Raw genomic sequence first — 27,769 nt, 5'->3', positions numbered from 1 at the left:
AGTTTTTAACACAAGAATATATTTCTTTAAGAAGCTCCTTGTTTCCTTATGAGAGTCTGAAAGCAAAGCATCATTACTTGTTGCACTATGCAGACCTTATATTACATTTTGGACCATTGATTCGCCTGTGGACCCTCAGGTTTGAAAGTAAACATTCATATTTTAAGAACTGTGCAAGAAAACTGCACAATTTTTTGCATCTTTGTAAAACCTTGGCAGAAAGGCACCAGATGCTGCAGTCCTAGCTTGTGGCCAGTTATTTCCTCCTAAAATTCAATCTGTCAGTGAAACAAATATACTCAATGCCCAGTTATATAATATAAAAATACAAACTGCAATAAGGGCAGCTAACTGTGTCAATCAAAGTACTTCAGAGGTATCAGGAGTTGTTTATAAAGGAACCAAATATACCAATGGCCTTGTTGTTGTTGTAGACCACAACAGCTGTGGGCATATCTTTGGAAAAATATCACTGATACTTTTTAGTCCAACCGATGTCCACTTTGTTGTTGAATTGTATGAATCAGTGCTTTTGTCTGACCTTGGAGTTCACTCTCTGCAAAAATCTGATCCGAAGTATGTGTGTGTTAATATTTAATATTTTAATATTGAGTACCAGGAGTCAGCCAGTGCCACACTTGAGCTAATTCAAAGGTAAGTGTTAAAAATCATTATGTCCAATCATGGTTTTATTTAAGGAATGGCTAGTCCAAATACACACAGGAACTACTGTTTTGAAACTTTGTTGCCAAAATGTATTTGTTGTTGTACTTGGTTCTCATAATACAGTTTAATTTTTGTTTTGTTTTTTTACTAACTGAAAAAATTCTAAAATTGATGTTGTCTGATTTGATGATTAGGTTCTTTGTGAGGATAAATCCTAAGGGGGACAAAGTGTGCTGCAAAATCAGGAACTAGCCGCAAAACTGGGTCTACAGTTAAAAGAAAGGTTCAAAATGTGAATCCACATGTCCATACATTTTTGCAGAGCCTTACAGAATTTGAATGGAAAACATCTAATTAAGTAAGCAAAATCAGTATTAAATTTTAAATTTATAAAGACATAAACTAGTAATTTAATTTTTGTTGAATTATTACAGGTTTGGAACAACATGTGGGTCAATGGTGACTGATTATTACATTTTGGATGGTGTATATTTTTTATTGTTTTGTATTGTTGTTTTTTTGTATTGTTTTTTGGTTATAATTTTATATTGTGGTGATGTAATTATTTTGCCAGTTATGTTGGAAATATGCCAGAAAATTGCTAGAATTCACTAAAATGCACTGGCTTTGTTAATTTTTATTTATTTATTTAAAAAATTGTGTGTGTGTGTGTGTGTGTGTGTAAAGGAAGAAAAAAATATTTCTATTTGGTTATATTTTATTGTAAATATTGATTTCTCTAATTTGCATTTGTATTGAAAATATGTTTGATGAATTAAGTTAAAACACTGGCATATTTGTTTATTTATTTTACTTTTTTGTTATAATGTTGAGGAAATGAGAATGCTTGTATTTTGTTTATCATTTTTACTGAGGTTGTAAGATGTTATTTAGCCAGTTCTATAGATAATGTGGTTGATTTACTTGGTCATGCACTGGCTTTTTTTGTTGTTGTTGTTGTTGTTGTTGTTGTTGTTTGTTTTCATTTTAGTATATGTTCTTATTTGTTTATGTAACCCAGTGTGATTACAAATAAAACTTAAGAAAAATAAATAAATAGTAAGCCAGAGTGGTTACTAAAAGAAGAGAAAAGTAATAACTGAGTTCAGAATTGCTTTCAAGTCAAGTATATTTATATAGCGCTTTTCACAATATAGATTGTGTCAAAGCAGCTTCACAGTATCAAACAAAATAACATAAAAATGTTTGTTTCTTAGTGAAAAAAAAAAACATCCATTTCAGTTAAAACTTTTTCCATAAATGATTCAAACGTGTTTTCTTTTTGTTAAATTTCTCATGTTGTTTAAAAATATGCTGCATTTTGAATGTTATGTTGCCTTAAAGAGAATGTGAGGTGTAGTTTACTGCTGACCTATCAGGAGAGAGAGACGCGAATGGGAAAATGACGTCAGCAGCGCGCGGAGAGAGAAATAAAATGTGTTGTAAACTGGATGTAATCAGGTAATCACAGAGATAATTCTGAGAGAAATTAACAGTGATAGTGATTTAAAAACTAGACAAAACGTCTAAATATGTTTTTATTTTATTTGAACTGAACTATATGTTGCGGTTACGAGTGATTTTGAGTTAGTTGAGTGTTTTCATTGTGAACACGGCGATGACACGGACTGAACTCATGTGAAAGAAGATGGCGAGCCTCCGAATCTTGATTAAAAACAAAGCCTTCAGCGGATTCACTGCTTAGTTTTCCCCGGACGGAGGAAAAGACTGACATCGAACTCTTTTTTTCTTCTTACTCGACAGTCGTGTATTTTCCCCTTTCACCACGACAGTAGGCCTGAACTGTTGCATCTTACCGTTCACTGGGGTATGGACGATTGTTTTGTTTTTTTCTCTTTTGAATTACGAAAAAAGAGATTAACGGAAATAAATAGGCTAACTGCTATAAGAAAAAGAAAGAGATTAAAAGGGGATAAATAACTAATAATTCTAACAAGGAAAAAAAACAAACCATTTTATTTAATTGTTTTATTTTTCCTGCATTTATTGACAAATCTTTGGTTTCATTGTTATTCCATGTAACGATGGCATGTTTTTCTGCCATTTCTGTTCTTTCCTGAAAGAGAGACAATTCATCTCATTCATATTTTGTTTCCCTTTAATATTCTGCAACATTATTCTAATTTACCTGTGTCTGTCTGTTCACTTAATCTTTCACTGCAGCTCCCTATGAATCTAGAGTAGGCCTACTGGTCCACTTATCCTCTTGTATGACTAATGGGTGCCCATTAGGCCGTGGTGTCCTGGTAATTTTGTGATATATATTTCGTGTTATGTATTTGTTTTTTCAAAGGAATAAAATATATTTTTATGAACATTTTATATGCTTTCCTTTTAAAAAAAAAAAAAGAAGAAAAGAAAATAAGATTATTGCATCATACAGTAGTCATTCTGGTGTTACACAAATATTATATACAGTAAATTTAGAGTGGTTTTGTATCATTACAGTAAATAACTGCCAACACTCCTGCCAGTTAGTCACTGTTAAAGAATCATTACAGCAACTAGCTGGCAACAGTGTTGCCAGTATTTTACTGTAAAAAAACCTGGTAAGGTCTAACAGTGTATCTATCTATCTATATGCTGGACAAACTTCATATATATGTTTCCAAACTTGAATGTTAGATTGTGATTCCCTATTTCATTGCAATGGCAGGCCATTAGCAGACATTACAAACATCACATGTCAGACATTTATGGAATACACACACGCATGATGGCTCACACGATGAAATAATTTTTAGGATAATTTTATCATTTCAACTCATCAGTTTTGTTCAATAAGCCCTGTGCATTTAGTGAATAGAGTAAATTGTAGACAATTGTATTTGAAAACACATGCGTTTGCATACATCGATAAAACATTCAAATCTGATGTGCACAAGAAACTGATTGTTCTGAGATCTGAACTTAAAAACTCTCATTGGAGAATTGAGCCAAAGCGATTGAGCGCATGTATTTACTCTGAGCATCTGTATCAGACTTGATCATTGTGTGTTTTATTTAATTAACACAGAAACATCAATCAATGCATTTCAATATTAGTTACAATGTTTTATGAAAGAAATGTAAGAACTCAAAGTGCAACCATCATCTGTTAAATATCAAAAGTATTTGGTCAACGAATCTTTAGAGATATTGAATTATACATGTTATGCATCATTATACAGTAAAAAGAAATATTTTGAACATTATATTTTGTGACCCGTGATCTTAAAGGCATGAAGACTTTTGTTCCTCCTGTAAGACTGAGCATTTGGATGGAAACATCACAAGCAGTTTCTCGTAAGAGCCAGCAATATTCATAATACACAAGTTTAGAATATACCACAGATTACTACACAGGTTATGGAATTTACATGCAGGGAAGTATAACAGTATAGTTATAGTAAGGTCATGTGTTTCTGGTTGTGTGTTAGTAACAGAGAGGATGAAGAACTCTACAGTGAGAAATGTAAACACAACTCACTTCAACATTTCTGTTTTCAGACACAGATGAACGTGGGAAAGAAGTCACAACTCACTATTTGGTATAAGAGGGAAAAGCATCTGTGTCAGAATCTGCACAAGCGTCCTTCTGTCTAAACACTGGATTGGTCAGTCAGGCGTCTGAGCTGTTACTCAGTAAAGGTGCACTGGACTCTACAGCTGATCCTACAGGTTCTGGACAATCCAGAATCTTAAACGGACTCTGTTCTCCTACTCCTGGATTAAACAGCGGAGCGACTGATCCAGTGAATCTGGTGCTCATGGTCAGCAGATGTTTCCTCTCTTTGACATTGTAAAATGACAGCTGACCGAGATCATAATCTAACAGAACTCCCAGGCGTTCGGGTCTCGGCGTCAGTGAGAGAGTAACTGGTGGATCAGAGCTGGTGTAAAAGCCATAAGGACCGTCTGAACACAAGAACCAGTAACCGTTTGATTGAGTTAAAGCAGATCTGTCTTTCACACTGAAATTTCCATGTTTCGCCACACCAATTAACCAGTAGTCTTTAGGAGGGTTAGGTGGACGCACCAGCTCTACCTCCCAATAGTGACGTCCAGATGTAAATGTTTGAGCTCCAAATGCACATAATTCATATGGAAATCCCACTCTAGTGGGTTTATATCCTGGAGCGTCTCTCACTGTTTTACAGTCCTTAGAAACCCTCAGACCTGGATGTAAACGCTCACGGTCAATAGTGATCTGAACTGAGGAAAAATAATAAAACAACAATTATTAATTATTAATCCTCGTGTGTGAGATCATATTTACACTTAATGTATGTGCATATATAACTGAGATGATGTCATACCTGCATGTTTCCTCAGTTCTTCTATATTTTCGTCTCCCACAACTAAATAAGAAACAAATAATTAGAGATTTTAGGGAAGGGAAACTGTAATTAAGGATATAAATAGTTTAACTTTCATGAATTGTTCATTTCCCATATTGAAGTTGTATGTTTTAATTATATTCACATTATGCTCTGGTAGACATTTATAGGAAACTGCATACATTATTTCTTAAATAGGCTAGTTCATAAAATATACAGTGGGGTCTAAAAGTCTGAGCCTTTAAAATCTGATATTATATTAAAGCACAAGACGCTCTTTAATTATTTTTTGTATCATGCGGGTGCTCGAGCCCCTGCCCTTTTCAAAATTAATCAAAAGTGCCCTTCTCAAACAAATATCAATGATAATATTGTGGTCAATAAAACAAAATGCATTTGATTATAATTAACATGACAATGTGTACAAGACCAAAGTACCCTAAATTCGCGTTTAATTTTACGCTTCTGTCAGTCGGAGGTGTCGTTGCCATACGCGTTGCTGTGGGTTGCGTCACTTGCATGTGACTGTCTTGCTTCGGACTTGACTGAAGAGATGTCTCCGTTTTCGAGGGTCGAAAACTCTGTGGACGGCAGGCGCAACCGTAGCGAAAGTTACGCGCTGGTGTACTGTAAGACTTAGGTATTCCACAGTCTGCTCGGGTCCCGATGCTCTCAATCCAAATATGGTTATTTCAGTTCTTTCTTTTTTTTAAATAATAATAAAAGGTAACGTTAGTGTGTCGATTCAATTAAAAATCAACATATCGCATATTTAAAAATATTACATAATTCATTGAAGCCTGTTTGCCATGTATAATACACCGACCAATCGTCATCTGGCACACGTTCAAATTTCATTGGACAATGTGAAGTGGAGCGGTAATTTTCAGGTCATTCATAAATCGTTTGAAAATTACATGGACAGACGAATTTACATTTATGAAGCGATCTGAGAATCAATGGATGTTAATTGACTACAAAGCACTGCACAAAACCAGCACCAAAAGTAGCATTAATGGTAAGTAATACTAGTAGCCTATTCAAGTCACTTGTATTTTGTCTATGTAAATTGATACACCGTTTATTACGCAGTAAACATAATTATGATAGCATAGATAATTATGCAGCAATAGTATAACAGCACTACTGGTCAAATGTTTGGACACTTCTATTCTAATGTTTTTTTTAATACTTTTTTCAGGATTCATTGATGAATAAAAAATAAATCTTTACTGTCCCTTTTTTTAAAATCAATTTAGCACATCCTTGCTAAATAAAAGTATTAATTTCTTTAAAAGAAAGAAAGAAAGAAAATTACTGACCCCAAACTTTTGAACGGTAGTGTATATTGGTACAAAATATTTATATTTTAAATAGATGCTGTTCTTTTTTTTAACTAAGAATCCTGAAAAAAGTATCGAAGGTTATAAGTATATTATAATAGAAAACAATTATTTCAAATTGTAGTAATATTTCACTATATTACGTTTTTTTCCTGTATTTTACATCAAATAAATGCTTAAAAGTTTAGTGTCCAAACTTTTGGCCGGTTGGCTATATATACTATTATACTATTATACTTATAATACTACTATATATATATATATATATATATATATGCCCCTTTTTACATTTGAGCCCCTGCCCCTGAGGAACTCTCTGCACATCCCTGCCTTCACATCTATTACGATCTCAAAACTCCGGCCAGTTGATAATACCTAGAATATCTAAATCGACTGCTGGCGGGAGATCCTTTTCCTATTTAGCACCAAAACTCTGGAACAGTCTTCCTAACATTGTCCGGGAAGCAGACACACTCTGTCAGTTCAAAGCTAGACTAAAAACACATCTCTTTGACCTAGAAAACAAATAACACATTATAGACTTCTATTTTCTATGTTTGAACGTGTGATCACTGCTAATTTTAGAATGTGTGTTCATCCGTGTCAGCGTTTTCTGACACCTGATGACACACACGATATGTGCGTTATGTGAATGGGTCTTTGAGGGGGCTGTATGCGTGCATTGCGAGCGTTTTCCTCTGAGAAAACTTTGCTCTCGTCTGTCCCCTTTCTGTGCTTCTTCCTCCCTCGACTCCAGTGTGGACCATCGGTCCTCGCCGGGATCCCATGAACTGTCGGCTCCACCTGGGTCGGACACTGCCACACCTCCGCTGCGGACTTACGCGCCGTCCGCTGCTTTCTGGCACTCCACCCCTTCGACTCTGGCCAGCTCCGCCCTCCCCAGCTCAGCCTCTGCCCTCTGGTTCCTCACTTCCATCCTGGGGGGTGGTTTCATCTGTGGTTTCATCTGTGGTTCCATCTGTGGCTCCGTCGCGGCCGCCCAGCGTCACATTGCTTCCTCGGCCTTCCGTTTGCGCTCTGGGCTCCACTACCTTTGGCTCTATCGCTGTCGGTCGTCCCCCTAGTGTCGTCAGCCGGGATTCCGGCATGGCTCCTCCCTCCACCATCTCCACTGTGGGCTTTCTTCCTGACAATCCCTTCGCTCCTCCCATCATCCCGACCATGGTCTCCTCGACCTGCTGTCACAATCCCTTCACCATCTTCCTGTCCACCTCCAAAGCCCCCACCGTCCCTCCCTCTTCTATTCTGTTACGGCACGAGATCACCCCTTCCGAGAGGCGTGATCTTACCCATGATTGCGGTTTTGAGTAATGAAACAGGCTGGGAGTTTTTAAAAGCCTCAGGAATCTTTTTGCAGGAGTTTAGAGTTAATTAGTTGATTCAGATGATTAGGTTAATAGCTCGTTTAGAGACCCTTTTCATGATATGCTAATTTTTTGAGACAGGAATTTTGGGTTTTCATGAGCTGTATGCCAAAATCATCAGTATTAAAACAATAAAAGACCTGAAATATTTCAGTTGGTGTGCAATGAATCTAAAATATATGAAAGTTTAATTTTTATCATTACATTATGGAAAATAATTAACTTTATCACAATATGCGAATTTTTTGAGAAGGGCCTATATGTTACTATTTACTGGAAATGTGTTCTGGTACAAGATTCCTGTTACAACATGCACATGAGCATTTATTTGATGTTTATTGCTTCAGATATTATTGCTGATAATGCAATGATTAAGCTTCTTCAAGTACCTTCTTTTTTCAGTCTCTCCGTAGATTCATCGTCACAAAGTAAAATGAAAGAATTTCATTTTGAAGATTTATTTATTAATTGCTTCCACAAATATTCCAGAATTTGTAAACCATAATAGATTTGGCTGTTAAGCTGATTCATATGTCTTAAAATGAAATGTGTAGTTCAATTACCTTCTTCAACTGTTTTCTTCCCTGAAATAAAGATATCACTTTCTGTAAAGCTGCTTTGAAACAATATGTATTGTGAAAAGCGCTATACAAATAAATTTGAATTGAATTGAATTAAATTGAATATCAACATAAATATTTAAATATTTTAACCAGATTGTACCTGTTAGTTTCTGTCTGTATCTGTACAGGATCAGCCCAGCCAAACCCAGAAGAGCACAGATTAGAAGAGTGAAGAAAAGAGCCTTCCATGGATCTGATGAATCTGATGAATCTGGCGGATCTGAGAAAAAGAGTCCTTATAAATTTAAACTAAACTCTGGAGCAAAATATTAAATCAATTATAAAAATTAATTTAAAAAATGCCATTCACATTTGATTTTAAAGAATTAGTAATTTTATAGGTGACGAATTTCTTTAGTGAGGTGATCATCCATAAAAACAATGAATTTTGACTCACCGGTGACTTTGAGAACCACTTTACTGCTGTCATATGACCGTTCTCCACTGACATAACAGTGAAATGAACCTTCATCCTGAATCCTGAGTTTCTCCAGCCGTAGAGAGACGTCTCCATCCTTCAGTCCAACAGACTGATCTGAGCGCAGAGTCAGTGAGCTTCGGTTCCTGTACGAGTCCTCCTGGTCCTGGATCTTCCCATGCTGATAGAAGAGAACAGGGTTGCTGAACTGGTCATGACGGTACCAGCGGATCTCCAGAACTTCAGCGTTCTCAGGAGGAGAGATCCAGCAGGGCAGAGTGACTGTGGACCCGACATGAGCCACTATCTGATCACGAGGAACCACAACAGTGAACGACTCTGAGAGACACACCCAATGTTATGTGCATTAGTCCTCAAAGGGATAGTTCACCCAACATTTTTTAATTCTATCATTAATTACTCACCCTCATGTTGTTCCAAACCTGTGACACTTTCATTCATCTTCGGAACACAAATGAAGATCATTTTGATGAAATCTGAGAACTTTCTATCCCTCCATTGATTTCCATTACACGAGAGTAGATGTTAACACTTCATGCTGATTTGTACTCGGCTTTTGCCAAGATAAACACAAACTAAGACGTAGCTTTACAGTAATCTATGCTTCTCCATCCATTTACGCTTCCTTCCATATGGTGATGTGCATCTCCTTCTGTCCGGCGTTAACGGCTGCAGTGTACAGTGTACAACTGCCTACATTCTAAAGGATAAGAGAAAATGCCTCTTCTGGAATCTACTTGCTGCACTAACTGCCAGAGACTTTCACAAAGGATTGCAGTTCTTGAAACAAAGTTACTTGTGGGACCACCAAACCAGACGGAACACACAACAGAGCTTCGTCATGGACGCCCTCAGCATACAGCCGGTAAGTCCCATGAATATAGTCCTCCTCGACAGGCCATACTGAGTGTAGAGAAACAAGCCGATCGACTTACAAATCGATGGCACAAACAGGGAGCGAGACCCAAAGACACTCGAGACATCAGATTGTCACGAGGATCACATATTGCCGCAGTAGCCTCCTCTACCCCAGATACGGCTCTGACAAGGATTGCAAACACTGGTCTCCTACCACCGCCTATACATCTTGAGAACAGATTTGAAGTATTAATGAATGAGGAATCCCTGAATGTGATGAATGTGATCGAACACAGACTGAATCAGCCAGAGGCTAACACTGCTAACTGGCGCTCAAGGTCGAGCAGACAGCGGCACTCAGCTCAGAGCGCAGCCGGGCCCAGGACTCTGATAGTGGGTGACTCCATAATCAGAAACATTATTAGCAGGGATACAACTACGTGCTGCCTTCCACAAGCAACGACTTCTGATGTAAATAGGGAACTTGAGAACATTCTGACGAAACATAAGACTGCAAATCGACTCATCATTCATGTGGGGAAAAATGATATTCATAAAGAGCAGTCAGAACTCCTTAAGAAGGATTTCAATGAACTTTTTGAAACACTTAAAAGACTGAAAGTACAAACATTCATCAGTAGACCACTCCCAGCAAGAGGAACAAACAGGTTTTCACGGTTGCTTGGGCTCAACACATGGCTGCAAAAAACCTGCAATATAAAAGGAGTAAACTTCATTGACAACTTCAATCTTTTCTGGAGTCAGAGGCAACTGTTTCAACAGGATGGCCACCACCCAAACAAACTTGGTTCAAGAGTGCTAAAGGACAATATCTACTTCTCCCTCCATCATCCTTCTGCAGTGTGTGTCAATCCACTCAACCTGAATGGCACACACACACCTGGACACAGTATGAATGACCACAGGACTTCATTTCAGCACGTGGATGGACATGCGGTTGACATATCACACAAGGACAATGATAACACCACTCAGCCAAAACAGCCTCTGCTCACGAACACAATCTCAGCTGAGCCTTGCCCACAGAGCTCACCACAGACAGACTGTGACATACTAGAACTGCTCCAAGTTTCAGCTCCCAAGGACGACTTGTTAGCATTTTACAGCCTCCAATAACACCAGAGAAACAGCCCCCTCCAGCCTCTACCCTCTCACCAGACACGTTATCCCTATCTCCAGCATCTCTACAGCATCTTCTGTGCTTCTCAGAGAAAATGGAAAAACTGGTGTTTGCTGGAACCAAACTATCTGCAAGCCCCCAGACATCAACCAAAAAACGGCAGGCCCCAAAACCACGAAAGCCTGCGGGCCCAGCTCGCTCTCCGCTTGTGAGAGCTCTTCGGCCTCTGCAAAAACGCCAGGGCCCACACCCTCCTCTCTCGGCTCGAGGTGAACCAAAAACAACTGATACCAGCTCTCAGTGATATGTGTCGGGTCCCCGCTATGAAAAGAGTAACTTTCTCAAATGTTTACAAAACAAGCGGGAACCCAGTGTGCCTGTATCTTTCTCCATTGCTGTTCGATTACATGATAGAAAGTTCAAGGCCTTCAAAAGCCGTACAGCAAACCCATCTAATCTGGTGCCTATTACACGCCAAACTAAGACAACAGTAACAAAAAGTAAGACTGTTAAGTTAGCACTATTAAACATCCGCTCACTTAAAAAGAAATCACTTCTTGTCAATGAATTAATAACCACATACAACCTGGATTTTATGTTTCTAAATGAAACTTGGCTAGAAGACAGCTGCAGTGCAACAGTCCTCAATTAATCATCCCCTCCTAACTTTACTTTTATGAGTGTCTGCAGAGCTGTTAGGAGAGGAGGGGGCTTAGCTGCTCTTTTTAAAGATGTCTTTCAATGTAAGCAAACATCATTTGGTAACTACCCCTCTTTTGAATATCTTGGTATTGTGTTAAAAGGTGCCCCACGCATTTTACTTATCATTATTTACAGGCCTCCAAAATACTCTCCAGCCTTTGCTGAGGACTTTACAGAACTGTTATCATCAATTTCCTCAGAGTTTGACTGTTTTGCCATTGCTGGAGATTTTAGCATTCACGTAGATAATGATACAAATATGGCAAAAGAAATCAAAACTGTTTTAAAAACTTTTGATCTGACTCAGCATGTACATGGTCCCACACACAATCGTGGACACACTCTAGATCAGGGGTCTCCAACCTTTTTTCATTTGAGAGCTACTTTTTAAAAATGAAAGTGGCCGAGAGCTACTCATGTAATACAATACTTAAATCTCTGAGATAATGTCTCATAACTCGCATATTAACAACTATCTAAACTGTTTTAGACCTAAAAGGGTTTTTGTATGCCTATGTCACCCTTAAATGTCAGAGATCAGAATCAGAGATTATTTTTTTATAGAAAATTGTACTTTGCATATTATATTGTAAAAACACATAATTATAGTTGATTTTATAGTTCATCATGACTAAATATGAAATGGCATGATAATTTAATTTCATTAGTGACCAAAATGATCACGGTAATCACAGAATCCTGTTCAAAAAGTACTAATACTACACAATGAAATCAATTCACTAAGTTGTATGTCGAAAACCAGCAAATAACAAATAAATCAGCATCAATATGCACTTTTTGTTTACATAAACATTAAAATAATAACATTAAAAATTATGGCTAGATTTTAAAGGAGTGTCTTGCAACATGTTATCTAGCCTACTGTACAAGTATGTACAAGTTCAAATAAAGTTTTGACAAAAAATGTTTTATAAAAATATAAACCTCACATAGTATTTCAGCCTTTAAATCGTTTTTATAAAAAGAATGAGCCAAAAAAGATAAATTACTGACTTTTACAATGCACATTAGCTTATCTTTTATTATTAAGAGTAAAATTCGATCTGATTTTCCCGTGGCGTCTGTCGTCTGTCGTTGTCATGCACTGCGCTCTCCACAATGACAAAGAAGTTTTAGTAGCTAATAGATTTCCACCACCGAAAAACACTTGCTGTAGCTCTACTACAAGATTTATTTACGGAGAAGAGAAAAACACCCGTAGTGTTTGGGTGCACCCCCATCCTTCATGTTGACTGAGCTTTCAATGTTGTTATGGAAAGGGTGAAGCTGATTGGTTGACCTGCGGTACGTTTGCGGCATACTGAATAGTTGCATTTTTTCCATCTCGCTGCACCTGGAAAAAAATAGCGCGTCGCTTTAATTATGAGCGCGCTTGCCTCGCACCTACATTTGAAATAACGAACTTGAGCACGCAAAAGACTCGATATGTGAACGGCTCCTTGACGAGCAACCTCCAATCAGGCCACGAGCTAACGTTACTGGTAGCTCGCGAGCAACGTTTGAACCCCTGAAGTAGAGTAAGTCAGAGTTCACCTAAACTTATCTAAACTCATGTATAATGAACAGAAGATATTGTCATTTTTAAATATAAATATATAAATATATGCTATATAAATGCAACAGGTGTGATTGAAAAAGAATATCAACAGAATACAATTACATTTCAGACGCAGCTCACTAGTGAGTTGTGCTATTTTTAGACCAGGCCTGCGGGCGACTCATGTGGTCCCTGGGGGCGACCTGGTGCCCGCGGGCACCGTGTTGGTGACCCCTGCTCTAGATTTACTTATCAGTAAGGGTCTAAACATCTCATCGATTGTTATTAAGGATGTAGCACTGTCTGATCATTTCTGTATTTTCTTTGATATATTGATCTCTCCTGCCATTGAAACTAGATCTGTGTCTGTCAAGAAGAGATGCTTAAAGGAGAACACTAGTGTGCTATTTATGAAGGCCATATCTTTAAAACCAAGCATATCTGCTGACTCTGTTGATTTTCTCCTTGATTCTTTTAACTCAAAGGTTAAAGGTGTAATAGATTATATTGCTCCTGTGAAAGTCAGGAAGAGTGGTAGACAAAAAGCACCTTGGAGAAACTCAACAGCTGTGCAAAATATGAAAAGACAATGCAGAAGAGCAGAGCGCATGTGGCGGAAAACAAAACTTGTAGTCCATTATAACATCTACAAAGACAGCATCCATGCTTTCAATATGGAACTAGGCAAAGCTAGACAGACTTTCTTCTCAAATATTATAAACAGCAACTTAAACAACACACGCACTCTTTTTGCTACTGTAGAGAGACTGACAAACCCCCCAAGCCAGATTCCCAGTGAAATGCTCTCAGACGGCAAGTGCAGTGAGTTTGCTTCTTTCTTCTCTGAGAAAATCAATAATATCAGAAAGGTGATCAGCACATCATTGAGCCGCACTGGGGTCAGACAGATCAGACCACAACCTGAGAATGTAGTTACTATGTCTGTTTTCGAAGAAATTGATGGCAAAATTTTGGAAGAAATCGCACAGCACCTTAAAACATCAACCTGTGCCCTTGACGCACTTCCCACATCTTTCTTCAAAAGTGTGTTAAACAGTTTAGAAGCAGATCCCCTAAAAGTGGTTAATGCCTCACTTCTTTCTGGTAGTTTTCCAAACTCCCTTAAAAGCGGCAGTTGTCAAGCCCCTCCTGAAAAAGAGCAATCTGGATAAGACCATCTTAAGCAATTATAGACCGATCTCAAATCTTCCTTTCATAGGCAAGATCATTGAAAAAGTTGTCTTCAATCAGCTGAACAAATTCTTAATCTCGAATGGATACTTTGACAATTTTTAATCTGGTTTCCGATCGCATCACAGCACAGAGACAGCGCTCATAAAGATAATAAACGATATTCGCTTAAATACTGATACAGGGAAATTATCAGTGCTGGTACTACTCGACCTCAGTGCTGTATTTGACACTGTCGATCACGACATACTTCTTGACAGGCTGGAAAACTGGGTGGGGCTTTCTGGGATAGTCCTAAAATGGTTCAGGTCATACTTAGAAGGGAGAGGTTATTATGTGAGTATAGGAGACCATAAGTCTGAGTGGACATCCATGACTTGCGGAGTCCCTCAAGGCTCAATTCTTGCACCACTCCTGTTCAACCTGTACATGCTCCCAATGAGCCAAATAATGAGAAAGAACCGAATCTCTTACCACAGCTATGCAGACGACACACAGCTCTACTTAGCCCTATCGCCTAACGACTACAGCCCCATTGACTCCCTGTGCCAATGCATTGATGAAGTCAACAGTTGGATGTGCCAAAACTTTCTTCAGTTAAACAAAGACAAAACTGAAGTCATTGCGTTTGGAAACAAAGATGAAGTTCTCAAGGTGAATGCATACCTTGACGCTAGGGGTCTAACAACTAAAAATCAAGTCAGGAATCTTGGTGTGTCTCTAGAGTCAGACCTTAGTTTCAGTAGTCATGTCAAAGCAATAACTAAATCAGCATACTATCATCTGAAAAATATTGCAAGAATTAGATGCTTTGTTTCCAATCAAGACTTAGAGAAACTTGTGCATGCTTTTATCACCAGCAGGGTGGATTATTGTAATGGACTCCTCACTGGCCTTCCTAAAAAGACCATAAGACAGTTGCAGCTCATACAGAACGCTGCTGCAAGGATTCTGAGCAGAACCAGAAAATATGAACACATCACACCAGTCCTCAGGTCTCTACACTGGCTCCCAGTTACATTTAGGATTGACTTTAAAGTATTATTACTGGTATATAAATCATTTAATGGGCTAATACATTGCAGATATGCTAACTGAATATAAACCCAACAGATCACTCAGATCATTAGGATCACATCAGCTAGAAATACCAAGGGTTCGCTCTAAGCATGGAGAGTCTGCTTTTAGCTATTATGCCAGCCGCAGCTGGAACCAGCTTCCAGAAGAGATCAGATGTGCTCCTACAGCAGTCACATTCAAAGCCAGCCTCAAAACACATCTGTTTAGCTATGCATTTACTGAATGAGCACTGTGCCACTGTTCGTCCGACTGTTTTTACTGTACTTTATTTTTTATTCTAAACTGTTTTAATTATTCTTATTTGTTTTGATTATTTTAATTTCTTCTATGTAAAGCACTTTGAATTACCATTGTGTATGAAATGTGCTATATAAATAAACTTGCCTTGCCTTGCCTTGCCTTACTTGGCGCGTCAGCACACACAACGGCTGCAACTACAGTGTGGTCTCCTCAGTGGACCAGACAACAAACTGTCTGTTTCCTAAACAGAGCCTCTCACCATTACTTGCCTCATGAGAGGTAGCCAAATGAAAGGGACTGCAAAAAGGCAGTAACCAGCTCACACTGGACAAAAGACGGGCATCCTGGGGAACAGGACTCAACATAACGCTTTCCAACCCTTACAACCGAGGGGAGTTACTCTGCTCGACCCTGGACCTCCAGAGTGCTATCTCCTTTAAAACACTTTGGAGGCTGGGTACTTTACAGCTTAATAATATGATCTACCAGGGAGGTCTCATGAGAGTCCTTCGACCTTCTGACCAGACTCCGGGAGAGGAGTTCTCTACAGAACGACCCTTTCAAATGCGGGGAGTACTACCAAGCTCAACCAAGCAGAGCATCGACCAAGGTCCAAGCAATAACTTAACTGAGAGGCTCCATAGGAGCCTGCAACATGATGTAACTCTAGGGAGCTAGGACACTGATTTAGCTGAAAGTGCTAAACAACCTAGCTCGACCCGGAGGATCAGCTTCAAGGTGGCCTGCTTATGAGCCAAGTCAGAATACGGTTTCTTCCATGCCATGTGATCTCAGTATGGAGATCAGGAAGGATTGAAAGGCTCACTGGAGCTGGAGGGTTATGGCCAGAAAGGAACCGCTCGTCCAATCTGCCGCGAGCATTCTCTTCCCTAGCGGACTCCCAACACATCTGCAGCCTGCCTGAGCCATGCTACTTACACACAAGTCATGTGTGTCATCGGGTGTCAAAAACCTTGGACACGGGTCAACACAGTGCTTGAAGCGTTTCTCAGACTTTTTTTTTTTTTTACCTGATTCGTACAGATCGCTTCAAACACAAAAAGTCACTGAAGACAAGAGGATGACAGGTTCTCTAGGTGCCCCTTATATAATTCCTGGTCGCACTAGTATGATGTCATAGGATGTCGCTGGCCATTACGATTGCCGTGATTTGACAGTTGCTTCAGATACCAGTCACGCCGAGGCATTCCCCATAAGCGTCTCAGGACGCAGTTCGAGTTTCCTTTCGAAAGGGAACTCATTGGTTCTTGCTGAAGCTCAAACGTGCTGCGTAACACGAGAATGAACCTCATTGGTTCTTACACATCAAGCAAACATGCTCGAGTTTTCCTTTTACCACAACTGATGTTCGGATTGATGAATATTTATATGTTAATAAAAGCCTAAATTCAATTGGTTTATCATATAAAGGAATTGTGTCAGAAAATCTGGAATAAACTCCTGGAACTCGATTCATAACGATCAGTACGGAGTCCGCACATGACATGCAGAAAAAAATAGGCTAAATTGTGCGCACGATTTATAAATCTATGGAACGAAATAGTAAATCGTCCGCACGATTTAAAAAATCGAGAAAACAAATTAGTAAAATGTGCGCACGATTTAAAAAAAATTCTTGCATGTCATGTGCGGGGCTCTGTGAATTAGTATTACGATGTCTTTATGAACTTTTTGAAGCATCAAAGTAGTTGAGTAGGACAGAAAGCTCTCAGATTTCATCAGAAAGATGTTTCAAAGATGAACGAAGGTCTTGGAACGACATGAGGGTGAGATATTAATGACAGAAGTTTCATTTTTGGATGAACCAATCCTTTAATCAACACTGTATTTATTTACATTTACTAATTACAGTGGTTCTAAATCTGCAGCATATTTTTATGGAAATAATTGATGTAATGAATTTTAAACGTGAGGTCACATTTAGGCTACAGAAATTCCCGTAGGAATCAGCGCGATTGGGATTTTTGCGTGAGGACAATTGAGCCGATTTAAACTTTTGAAAAATGAAAGGCTATAACAGTTGCCATTCTTTTACAGACTTTGTCACCTTTGGCTTTTGGGTTACTTAGTTGGGGACATTTAATGTTCAGCAATATTATTGATCTGCTGGACGCTAGCCTGGGAAAACCCAGGCAACTTCCGGCAAAGAGCTCATTCAAGCCCATTTCCAATCCGCCGAAATCGCGGCACCAATCAGAAGCGTTGGGGCGGGCTTTACACGATGATGACAGCGCTGGGATTTTGAAGCAGATTTTGTAGCCTACATTACAAAGATGGATGCCGCCGTCGAACATCACTCGTTCCAATCAGCTATCGCGTCTGTTTTAAGCGGTTTGAACGTTTCCTTTTAGTTAAAAACCGAGCAAAGAACAACACTCGGAGATGTGTCTCCGCCGCTCTGCATACGTCATCTCCTTCATCGCTCTGATTGGGTTTAGGTCTATCCGCGACGTCCGTTGGTGACGCCCCTCTGGAAATGATTTGTCTATGACGCTTTGCCAGACCATAACTCGAGTCAGTTACGACTGAGAATGCTCTGGTTTTAACCAGGCTAGCTGGACGCTATTTTCTTCTGCTCAATCACACCTTAATCGATCCGAAATTTCGATCTGATTGAAAGGGGAGGTTTATTCCTTTTCTAATCCGATCGAGAGAACATAAACACTTGATCGAATTGAAAACCGAAACTGAAAGGACTGCGCATGTGCAATGATGTGCGGAACGAGCTCCCCCCGGCCCTGAATCGTCAAAAAACCTCTCAAAATGCTGGCTGTGGATGCGAAAAACGCAAAAAATCAAACCCGATTCGATTTTTTTTTTTTTACGTGCGAAAATTTCGGATGCGAATTTCGGACTCAGTGTGCAATGGCATTAATTCGTCATTTAATCTTCCACTGATTTAAAATATGATGCGGCGAAAGCTCTTTGCTCATAATTGTTATTTTTCTGGCACAGATGTTTAATCAGATGTAAGCAAACGGTTTATTATTGTGGTATTATAGCGACTATAGCAACGAGTTTACAGAGTTATAGCGAGTTTCACATTAGCCTAACCTTTCATGTGTAAAGTAGGCTAGCGCCATATCCATGTGAATTACTCGAGAAACGAACATTTGTTGATCTATACTGAATTAAAGTATCAAGCTGTGTGGCATATTTAAGCCATAAAACTGTGTACAAAAAAGTACAAACCGGTTCTTACCAGAAGTCTCTATGAGGAGATTCACCAGTAAAGCAATCATAATAATCGTCATCATTCCTGTGAAAATAAAACAAACTCAAAACAAATTTTTCCAGAAGCACATGAATAATATGAGAGATGTAATTCGATCAGACTGTCGTGTTCATTGAGGAAACAGAAACTCACCGGAGACAGACTTAAAGACTGTGTATGGTTGGTTTAGATGGATTTCAACACAATAGAGTTAAAAATAAACGATAAAATAAGAAAACCAGATTCTATCAAACGTCTTTCACTTTGACTTTCTACATAACTACAACACGTCATCAGGAGGCGGAGGAAGTTAGCAAGTTATACAAGTTACTTATCATATTTTTATCTTGTTCATATTTTTTTTTTTTTCAGTTACGTAAAAACGTAGACTGGTCTAATTTGGGTCATATCTGAAGACACTGTTTTAATAACCATCTTAATGATGAATAATGCTTCATTCTCAGTAATTCTGTTGTGTTTTCTTTAAACGTTACTATTGTGGAAGCAATTTAATGTGTTCTATGTGCATTTTCTTATCTTCATACTCAGATTAAGGTAGTAAAATGCAAGGATTGCATGTGGAGTCCCATGATTCTCTGCTACCTTGATCGAACAAAGAACTATTAACCCTTATCTCTGTGTGTGTGTGTGTGTGTGTGTGTGTGTGAGACCCTGTATACGTGATTTGAGAAAAAGTAATATGTGACTAATCTATGACTGAGACAGAGGGCCTTTACTCAGGGTAGTCGGAGGAGACGTACTGTTCATGATAACTGTCATAGAGAATAGGTTATTATATATATGTTGATTGACAACCTATCCAGGGAATAGAATACCGGAGAGTAAGAGGGGGCGGGACTTGGGAGCTGAAAGACAAATACAGAAGGAGTGAGACTGTGTCTGTTGGGCTCTGTTGAATAAATAAGTTCTTAGCAACAAAGTCGTTGTAAGTGAGACTTATTTGACATGGTGTCAGAAGTTGTGGAGTAATAGAAATGGCGAAATTCGCTCCACCCACAAACTTCACCTTTGATAGACCTCAAGAATGGGCCGCATGGCGACAGCGCTTCATGAGGTACAGGATAGCCACGAAGCTCGCGGAGGAGGATGGCGAGGTACAAGTGAGTACCCTTATATATGCCATGGGACCAGAGGCAGAAAACATATTTAGCTCGTTCACGTTTGAGAGAGACGAGCAGAAAAAAGACTTTGACGCCGTGCTGAACAAGTTCAATGACTATTTCATCCCGAAAAAGAACATCATCCACGAGAGGGCGTGTTTTTACCAACGGATACAAAGGCCGGGGGAGAAGGCCGAGATGTTCATCCGTCCACTCTACGAATTAGCAGAGAGTTGTGACTTCGGTGCACAGAAAACAGAGGACATCCGAGATAAGCTTGTTGTTGGCATCAAAGATAAAGAACTTTCAAGAAAGTTACAGCTGATGACAGACCTTACCTTAGACACGGCGGTGCTGATGGTGAGGCAGGCGGAGGATATCGCCCGGCAAGTGAGCCAACAGGAGGAAGGTGCGCCAAGCAGTGTTCAGGAGGTTACACGCAGACGACCTGAAAGGAGGGGAAGGTGGGATGAAAAGAAACCAGCGAAAGAAAAAAATGATAGAATGATCGGCGGAGGCAAGTGCGGGAAGTGTGGAAAAACTAAACATTACAACAAGGAAAAATGTCCCGCAGCAGAAACTGAGTGTCGAAAATGTAAAAAGAAAGGACACTGTATGTGTTACTCAAGGAGAGTTAATGAGGTAATAAGAGGAACACACACACAGGCAAGTGATGATGATTCATATTACCTGGGGACGATAAGTAAAACTGGGGCAGACGACACAGAGAATTGGTTTGTGAAACTGAATGTGCAAGGCTCGCGAGTAAATTTTAAAATTGATACTGGAGCTGACGTGACCGTTATGAATGAAGAGACTTTTAACTCGCTGGGAAGTAAAGTGAAGTCGAGTCGACACATGCGAGATATGACAGCCCGGGTGGGAGGATAAATTGTTTGGGACCATTTGAAACCACCACGGAGTACAAGGATAAAAAGTTCAAGTTCACAATTCACGTCATGGAAGGTCACACCGTGAACAATTTGCTAAGCAAGAACAAGCAGTAGAGATGGGCTTAGTTAAAAGAATCGAGCAAGTCAGCGCAGTATTCGGTGAACAGGGAACAATGAGAACCGAGCCTGTTAAAATAAATCTAAAAGAAAATGTAGAGCCATACGCAGTCCACACCGCGAGAAGAGTGCCTTTACCATTGCTCCCCAAAGTTAAGGCCGAACTCCAACGAATGGAGGAGTACGGGGTCATTGAAAAGATAACGCAACCCACAGACTGGTGCGCGCCGATGGTACCAGTAATGAAACCTAACGGGAAAATGCGCATCTGCGAAGACTTGAAAAAACTGAACGAAAATGTAAAAAGGGAACGGTACATCCTACCCACGACTGATGAAGTTCTAGCCAAACTCGCCGGGTCCAGAATATTCTCTTCGTTAGATGCCGCCAGCGGCTTCTGGCAAATTCCCCTACATAGTGAGAGCAGTCTTCTCACTACATTCATAACGCCGTTTGCTAGATATTGTTTTAAGCGCTTACCCTTTGGCATCAGCATAGCGCCAGAAATATTTCAGCGCAAAATGAACGAACTCCTAGGAGGCTTGGAGGGAGTTGCGGTCTATATGGACGATCTAATCGTTCACGGCGAAACCCAAGAACAGCACGACGAGCATCTGAGGCGTGTCCTGGAGAGGATAGAGCGCGCAGGACTCAAGCTCAACAAAGAAAAGTGTATATTCAGACAGAAGGAGCTTTATTTCCTGGGGCACGTCATAGACGAGAGAGGAGTCAGGCCCGACCCGGGGAAAGTACGGGCTATTTCAGAACTGCAAGCTCCAAGAAATGTGAGTGAACTGAAACGTGTCCTAGGGATGATAAACTATATGTTTGATTTATTAAAAGGGACGGTAGCATGGACATGGGACCAGTCTCAAGAAAGCGCATTTCAAAAGCTCAAAGAGCTTCTAATCACTGCACCTGTTCTCGCGTACTACGATTCAGGGAAGCCCACAGCGGTGTCAGCAGACGCGAGTAGCTACGGGCTGGGAGGTGTCCTACTACAGCTGCACGGAGACAGCTGGAAGCCGGTGGCATATTGTTCGAGGAGGTTAAATGAGGCAGAACCCAGGTACGCGCAAATTGAAAAAGAATGCTTGGCCGGGGTCTGGGCATGCGAGAGATTCGAGAAGTATCTCATAGGGCTGGACAGATTTCGCCTTATTACAGACCACAAACCCCTCGTACCATTGATCAATAAAAAAGACTTGGACACGGTACCGATACGCTGCCAGAGACTTTTAATGAGGCTGATGCGATTCACAGTGACCGCGGAATACGCACCTGGGAAGACATTAGTAGTAGCTGACACACTGTCGAGAAGTCCAATAGGCGATGATGCACCGAGCAGTAGACCTACAGTGAACGAGATAGCCTGTTACGTAGACGCCGTCATAGCCGGCTTGCCCGTGTCACAGTCGAAGTTGAGCTTGATCGAAGTAGCGACTGGAAAAGACGAACAGTTACAACTAGTAAGAAAGTTCATAAAGCAGGGATGGCCAGAGCAAGTTAGAAACCTACCGGAAGGTATTAGAGACTTTTTTTCAGTGAAAGATGCGCTGTCAATAAGTGAAGGACTGATAATTCTGGGCAGACGCATTTGCATTCCAAGGGAACTGAGAAAGGACATCCTTGAGCGCATCCACGAAGGCCATCTAGGGTTGACAAAATGCAGAGAACGTGCAAATTCATCCGTATGGTGGCCTGGTATATCAGCGGACATAAATAACAAAATTGACTTGTGTATGTTCTGTCGTGAAAACAGGAAAACACAAAGGAAGGAGCCACTGAAGTCAACCCCGCTACCTGACAGACCGTGGCAGCGCGTGGCTATAGACATTTGTGAGAACAAGGGCCAGATGTATCTGATTGTTTCGGATTTGTATTCACGCTTCATAGAGATTCTTCATCTGCCAAAGACAAAAACGGCGCAGGTGATAAACAGACTGCAAGCTACGTTTGCGAGATTTGGAATACCAGAGCAGATCATGAGTGATAACGGTCCGCAATTTACTAGTGAGGCATGGACGTCATTTAAGGAAAAATATGACTTTGAACATGTCACATCGAGCCCGCACAACCCGCAGGCAAACGGACATGCCGAGCGCGCGGTCCAAGTGGCCAAACGCATCCTCAGACAGGATGACCCGCTCCTCGCTTTGATGCGTTACCGCGCGACACCACATTCATCTACTGGGGTAAGCCCTGCCGAATTGTTGATCGGCAGGAAAATTCGTACTACACTGCCTACGTTGAAGAAAAACCTTCAGCCAAAGTGGCCAAATAGACTGATGGTGAGAGAAAGGGACGCTTTGGCTAAAACACAACAAGCCTTCTACTTCAATCGGAGACATGGAGTGCGTGAATTACCCGAGTTGAAGCCAGGTGATCTGGTGATGATGAAACAGGACGGGGAAAAGTCGTGGAAAGGTCCAGTGCCGATCAAAACGCAAGTGAGTGCACCGCGCTCATTCGTGGTGCAGGCACCGAAGGGGGAAGGAGAGATGAGGCGGAATGTCTAAATGCTGATAACAACTGGGAAAAGCCCGCAGAAGCTCGAAAAACTGCACATCAGCAGCGCGGATCAGCCAATGTCGCAGACACCGAGTGAGACACAAGGAGTGACTGTGACCAGGTCCGGCAGACTAATAAAACCAACTGTCAAACTAAATTTATAGTTAAAGTAAATTGGAAATCTATGCATGTTGTATGTGTAGTGTAGGTGAGTTATGCATCTGAAATGAGTGAGTGGTTAAATGTTTATTTGACAAAAGAGAAACTGTCGAATGTTTAAAATGCTCATTATAGTTCAAATGAATATGGTCAAGTGCTAGTTAGAAAAGGAACTATGGTTACAACAATGTGTTTCTTTAGAAAAGTAAAAGGGGGAGGTGTCATAGAGAATAGGTTATTATTAGGGGTGTGACGAGACGCTTATCTCACGAGACGAGATGAGACACGAGATTGGGTTCACGAGAACGAGACGAGACGAGATTTTTGCACAATTTTTCAGAAATCCTCAATGACAAAATTCATGACTGGAAAAATAGTATGCAGGTGCATTCTGCAATGTTTAACTAATAATCTTATAAAGTAGACCTGAAATGACATGCATTATGAGTATGAATTATCAAATGCATTGAAAGAAAACAATATACAAGCACTGTAAAAGGTTTTTTTTGACTGGCTTTTCTCTGTATGATTTCACATTAGTCTCTTCAGCCCTTACTGTACATTTAAGAGCTGATTTCTGAATGAGGCTGTGTGTGACCTCCTAAACGAACTCCTTGAAGTCTTTTTAAGCACAAACAATAGGTGCAAGTGCAACCATAATCAAAGTTAGCACACAGACTCTTTAAAATTGTTTTCAAATTGCTGTTTTATTTAGCACCGGCAGTTATAGGGTTAATGCGGTGAGTTGGGAAAAGGCCGGGTAGAGAGAAACGAGGCTGGTGTGTTTGTCTCTACAGTTGTTCTTGCGTTCCGATTATAAGTTCAGAAATAGAGCCTCCTTTAATTGTCTGTTGTCCTTAAGACATTACAGTACTCTCTCAACATATTCGAAGTGCAAACTGAGACCATAGCCGCAAATAAACAGTCCAGAGATGGGTATTAGGAGACGGACTATTGTTTGTTCGCGGCCTAATTTGTGCGCAATGCACATCAGGGATCTTGTGTTTTACTTTCGTGATCGCGCGTACTCTGTGTAGGGAGCAGCTGTGCTGAGCGCGCTTCTACTCAGACGATATGGTGCGTTCTATTATAGCCAACGAACCGACTCGGACCTCGGATATGACGTCACGTCCACACTTCAAGCGTTCTATTATGTTTTGGGCGTCCGAGTCGGAGAAAAAAATGGACGCCACCCGTTGTAATGGTAGCACTGGCTGAGTACCAGGCGCTGCAAAATAAGTATGTGCTTCACCTTACAGAACACCGAGGAAGAACTTGAACTTGAAAATGTTCACTTTATTTCATGTTTTTCATGTTAATCTTCTGTTAGCAACGCTAGCAACGTAGTAATTGCACTCACAACAACCGATTCCCATACCTACAGGGGACGCAGTAATACGAGTGATTATAATCGTCATTTAAAATACCAAAGCGGTTCAAAAACAATGAAAACAATTCATACTTTCAAGTCACACAGGGCGCAGCCATCTTGAATTCCGAAACGGAATTCTTGCTCGGTGTCCTCATGGTTGTCCGACGTCCGAGAGGAGAAATCCGAGGAAAGGGGGCGTGTTGCTACGCAACGTCTGTCTTCCGATTCGGATCTCCGAGACGGATAAATAATAGAACGCACCATTAGTCTATGTTGCGCAACGAATCCTCCGCCATCCTCACGCGATCAGTGAACTGTGATTCGTGCTGCACTTATTGCAACGGCAACTCGTGCTGGATGAGCAGAGCAGACTTTTACATTATTTTATACTGGTTTTTATTTTTTTAATAAAAACAGCAAAACGATAGTTTAGGGTGGGGAACGTCCGGCCCCCGGGCCGTAACCGGCCCGCAAAACAGTTTGATGCGGCCCGCGAGTCAAATCCTCCCAAAAAAAAAAAAAGAACTTCAGAACCAAAAATCTCAGCCATTACTTTTCCTGTGACAGAAAACACAAAATAGGCAAAGTGGCAAGCAGGGCGAGGCCAGTAGCGCGAGTGTTAATGAGTCACCTGCGCACCGGTTACAAGTTTCTCACTGATCAGCTTCGGGGCGCGTAAAAGGATCGGAACGAAGACAGCGGAGGACCAGGCATGGACTTTACTTTATGTGTGTGTGGTCGTCGTCCACAAGAAGCTACTGCTTTTACTTTCGTTTTGTCATTTGCGTATTAATGTATTAAAGTGGTATACGTTTGCCGGTTCCCGCCTCCTTCTTCCCGGAACTAACCAACCACGTTACGTAATATACGTTAATATAATAGATAATATACAATATTATAAAATAACATAATATATTATAAAATAACATAAGAGAGTCGACGTTTCCGGGTCACAGTCAGAATGAACGCAAACAGACACGTAACCTTAGCGGTGGTCATCGCTGATATGCACCATGGCGACTGTCAAAAAAAGAAAGGTAGATTCGCCGACAGCAAGTGGAATGAGTGGCCGACTAAAAGAGGAATGAGTCTGTGCTGATTTAGTGGAAAGAGTTGAGCCCAAGCTGTGGAAAGAGTATTATATTATGTGACTGTTTTTGTGCTTTTATCCACCTCTAAATAGCTAATTAAGCTTATGTCGTTAGTTTCATATTGTTAATTATTAGTTTCATAGGTTCAATCTTGAATGAATCAGCCGTTTGAACAAATCGTTTGAATCATGAATGAATCAATGACTCACTCATTAAGACGGCCGCCTGCCGCCACCTACTGGCGGTTTGTCTTATGTTTAAAAGTAGATCATTCTTTCCAACGTTTCTAATTTGTAAATTTAAATCTATTTCATAACATTATTTTATGCAATTGTAATTTTTCAGTGTAAATGATTTAATTTGATCAGCCCTATAGTGTCTTATTATTCGAAATAATTTAATTTATTGACCAAATTTAGGAATTTAAAATGAAAGATGAAGCATACATTTAATAATATTGGGGGAGGGGATGCCCTTTAAAGGTGCAGATATTACAATATGCCGATTTAAATATCAAAGCTAATTGAACACTGATGAGAATATTGTTTCAGAATAAATTAACAAAAAAAAAAAAAAAATCCGGACGAGAAACCTTGTTAAAGTTTGTGATGTGTGCCCTCATACTGCTCACGTGTGTCACGTGTATGTGATCTGCTATCCATAAATGGGTATATGCTAATAAAAAGAATGTTCCGGTCCAACAGAATGCCGAGTGATGTCTGTGTGTTTTTCCTCCGTATAATTTACTAAAATAACCGGTTATAATTCACGAAAATGGCTGCGCCAACAGGTTATGGGCCCAGGAGAGAAGTAGGTAACCGATGGAGCAGATTGTATTTCGACGGAGATGAAAAGAGTTACGAACTTTGGGAGACAAAATTTCTAGGCCACCTGCGTTTGCAAGGCCTAAAGGAAACCATTTTATCAGAGCCTCCCGCGAGTGATGAAGAGGATGAAGACGATAAAAACGAGGAAGCATATGCTGAGCTTATTCAATACTTGGATGACAAAAGTTTGTCTCTTGTAATGAGAGATGCAGCGGACGACGGTAGGAAAGCTCTACAGATTTTGAGAGGTTATTATGCTGGTAAAGGAAAACCGCGAATAATCAGCCTGTACACAGAGTTAACGTCGCTGCAGAAAATGGCAAATGAGAGCGTCACGGATTATATTATTCGAGCAGAAACCGCAATCACAGCTCTGAGAAATGCCGAAGAGAGTCTCAGTGATGGACTGTTAATTGCGATGATTTTGAAAGGTTTGCCAGACTCGTTTAAACCGTTCGCCATCCATATCACACAAAGTGATGAAAACATAACGTTTGGAGAGTTCAAAACCAAGCTGAGAAGTTTTGAAAGTACTGAAAAGTTTCACACCAGCGCGAGTGATGATAACGTGATGAGAGCGAGTGCCTCAGCTCCGCAACAGAGGGGAAGAGAACGGCTAACGTCAGCAGACTCGGACTTTACGTGCTATAACTGCGGTCAAAAGGGACACAAAGCCCGTGCTTGCCCGAACCAAAGTCACAAAAGACTGTGGTGCAATTACTGTAAGAGCTCGACGCACAAAGATGAAAATTGCAGACGCAAAAAGAGAGACAATGTTAAACAAGCCGCTGACAAAGAGGACAACGACGAACACACATTTGTCTTTAGAGCGAGTGACTGCCAATTCTACAGTGTGCAACGAAAGGGACTAATGGTT

General features: G+C 40.3%; 1 protein-coding gene across 1 annotated transcript; it reads right to left on the bottom strand.

Moving 5' to 3' along the window:
• Positions 1–4,253: 4,253 nt before the first annotated feature.
• On the bottom strand, positions 4,254–18,851 carry LOC130071088 (uncharacterized). The gene is made up of 7 exons (XM_056235704.1): positions 18,790–18,851; positions 8,755–9,114; positions 8,458–8,577; positions 8,009–8,034; positions 7,281–7,545; positions 4,986–5,036; positions 4,254–4,881 (listed from the first exon to the last, which is right to left on the bottom strand). Exons 1-7 carry the CDS (start codon positions 18,842–18,844, stop codon positions 4,289–4,291), a joined length of 1,470 nt encoding a protein of 489 aa, XP_056091679.1. The 5' UTR covers positions 18,845–18,851; the 3' UTR covers positions 4,254–4,288.
• Between the last annotated feature and the right edge of the window lie 8,918 nt (positions 18,852–27,769).

This window comes from Rhinichthys klamathensis, unplaced genomic scaffold (genome assembly GCF_029890125.1).
Source record: "Rhinichthys klamathensis goyatoka isolate OS25496 unplaced genomic scaffold, OSU_Roscu_1.1 h1tg000429l_1, whole genome shotgun sequence".
Classification (NCBI taxonomy): Eukaryota; Metazoa; Chordata; class Actinopteri; order Cypriniformes; family Leuciscidae; genus Rhinichthys; species Rhinichthys klamathensis.
This window is presented reverse-complemented; position numbering and strand designations above follow the sequence as displayed.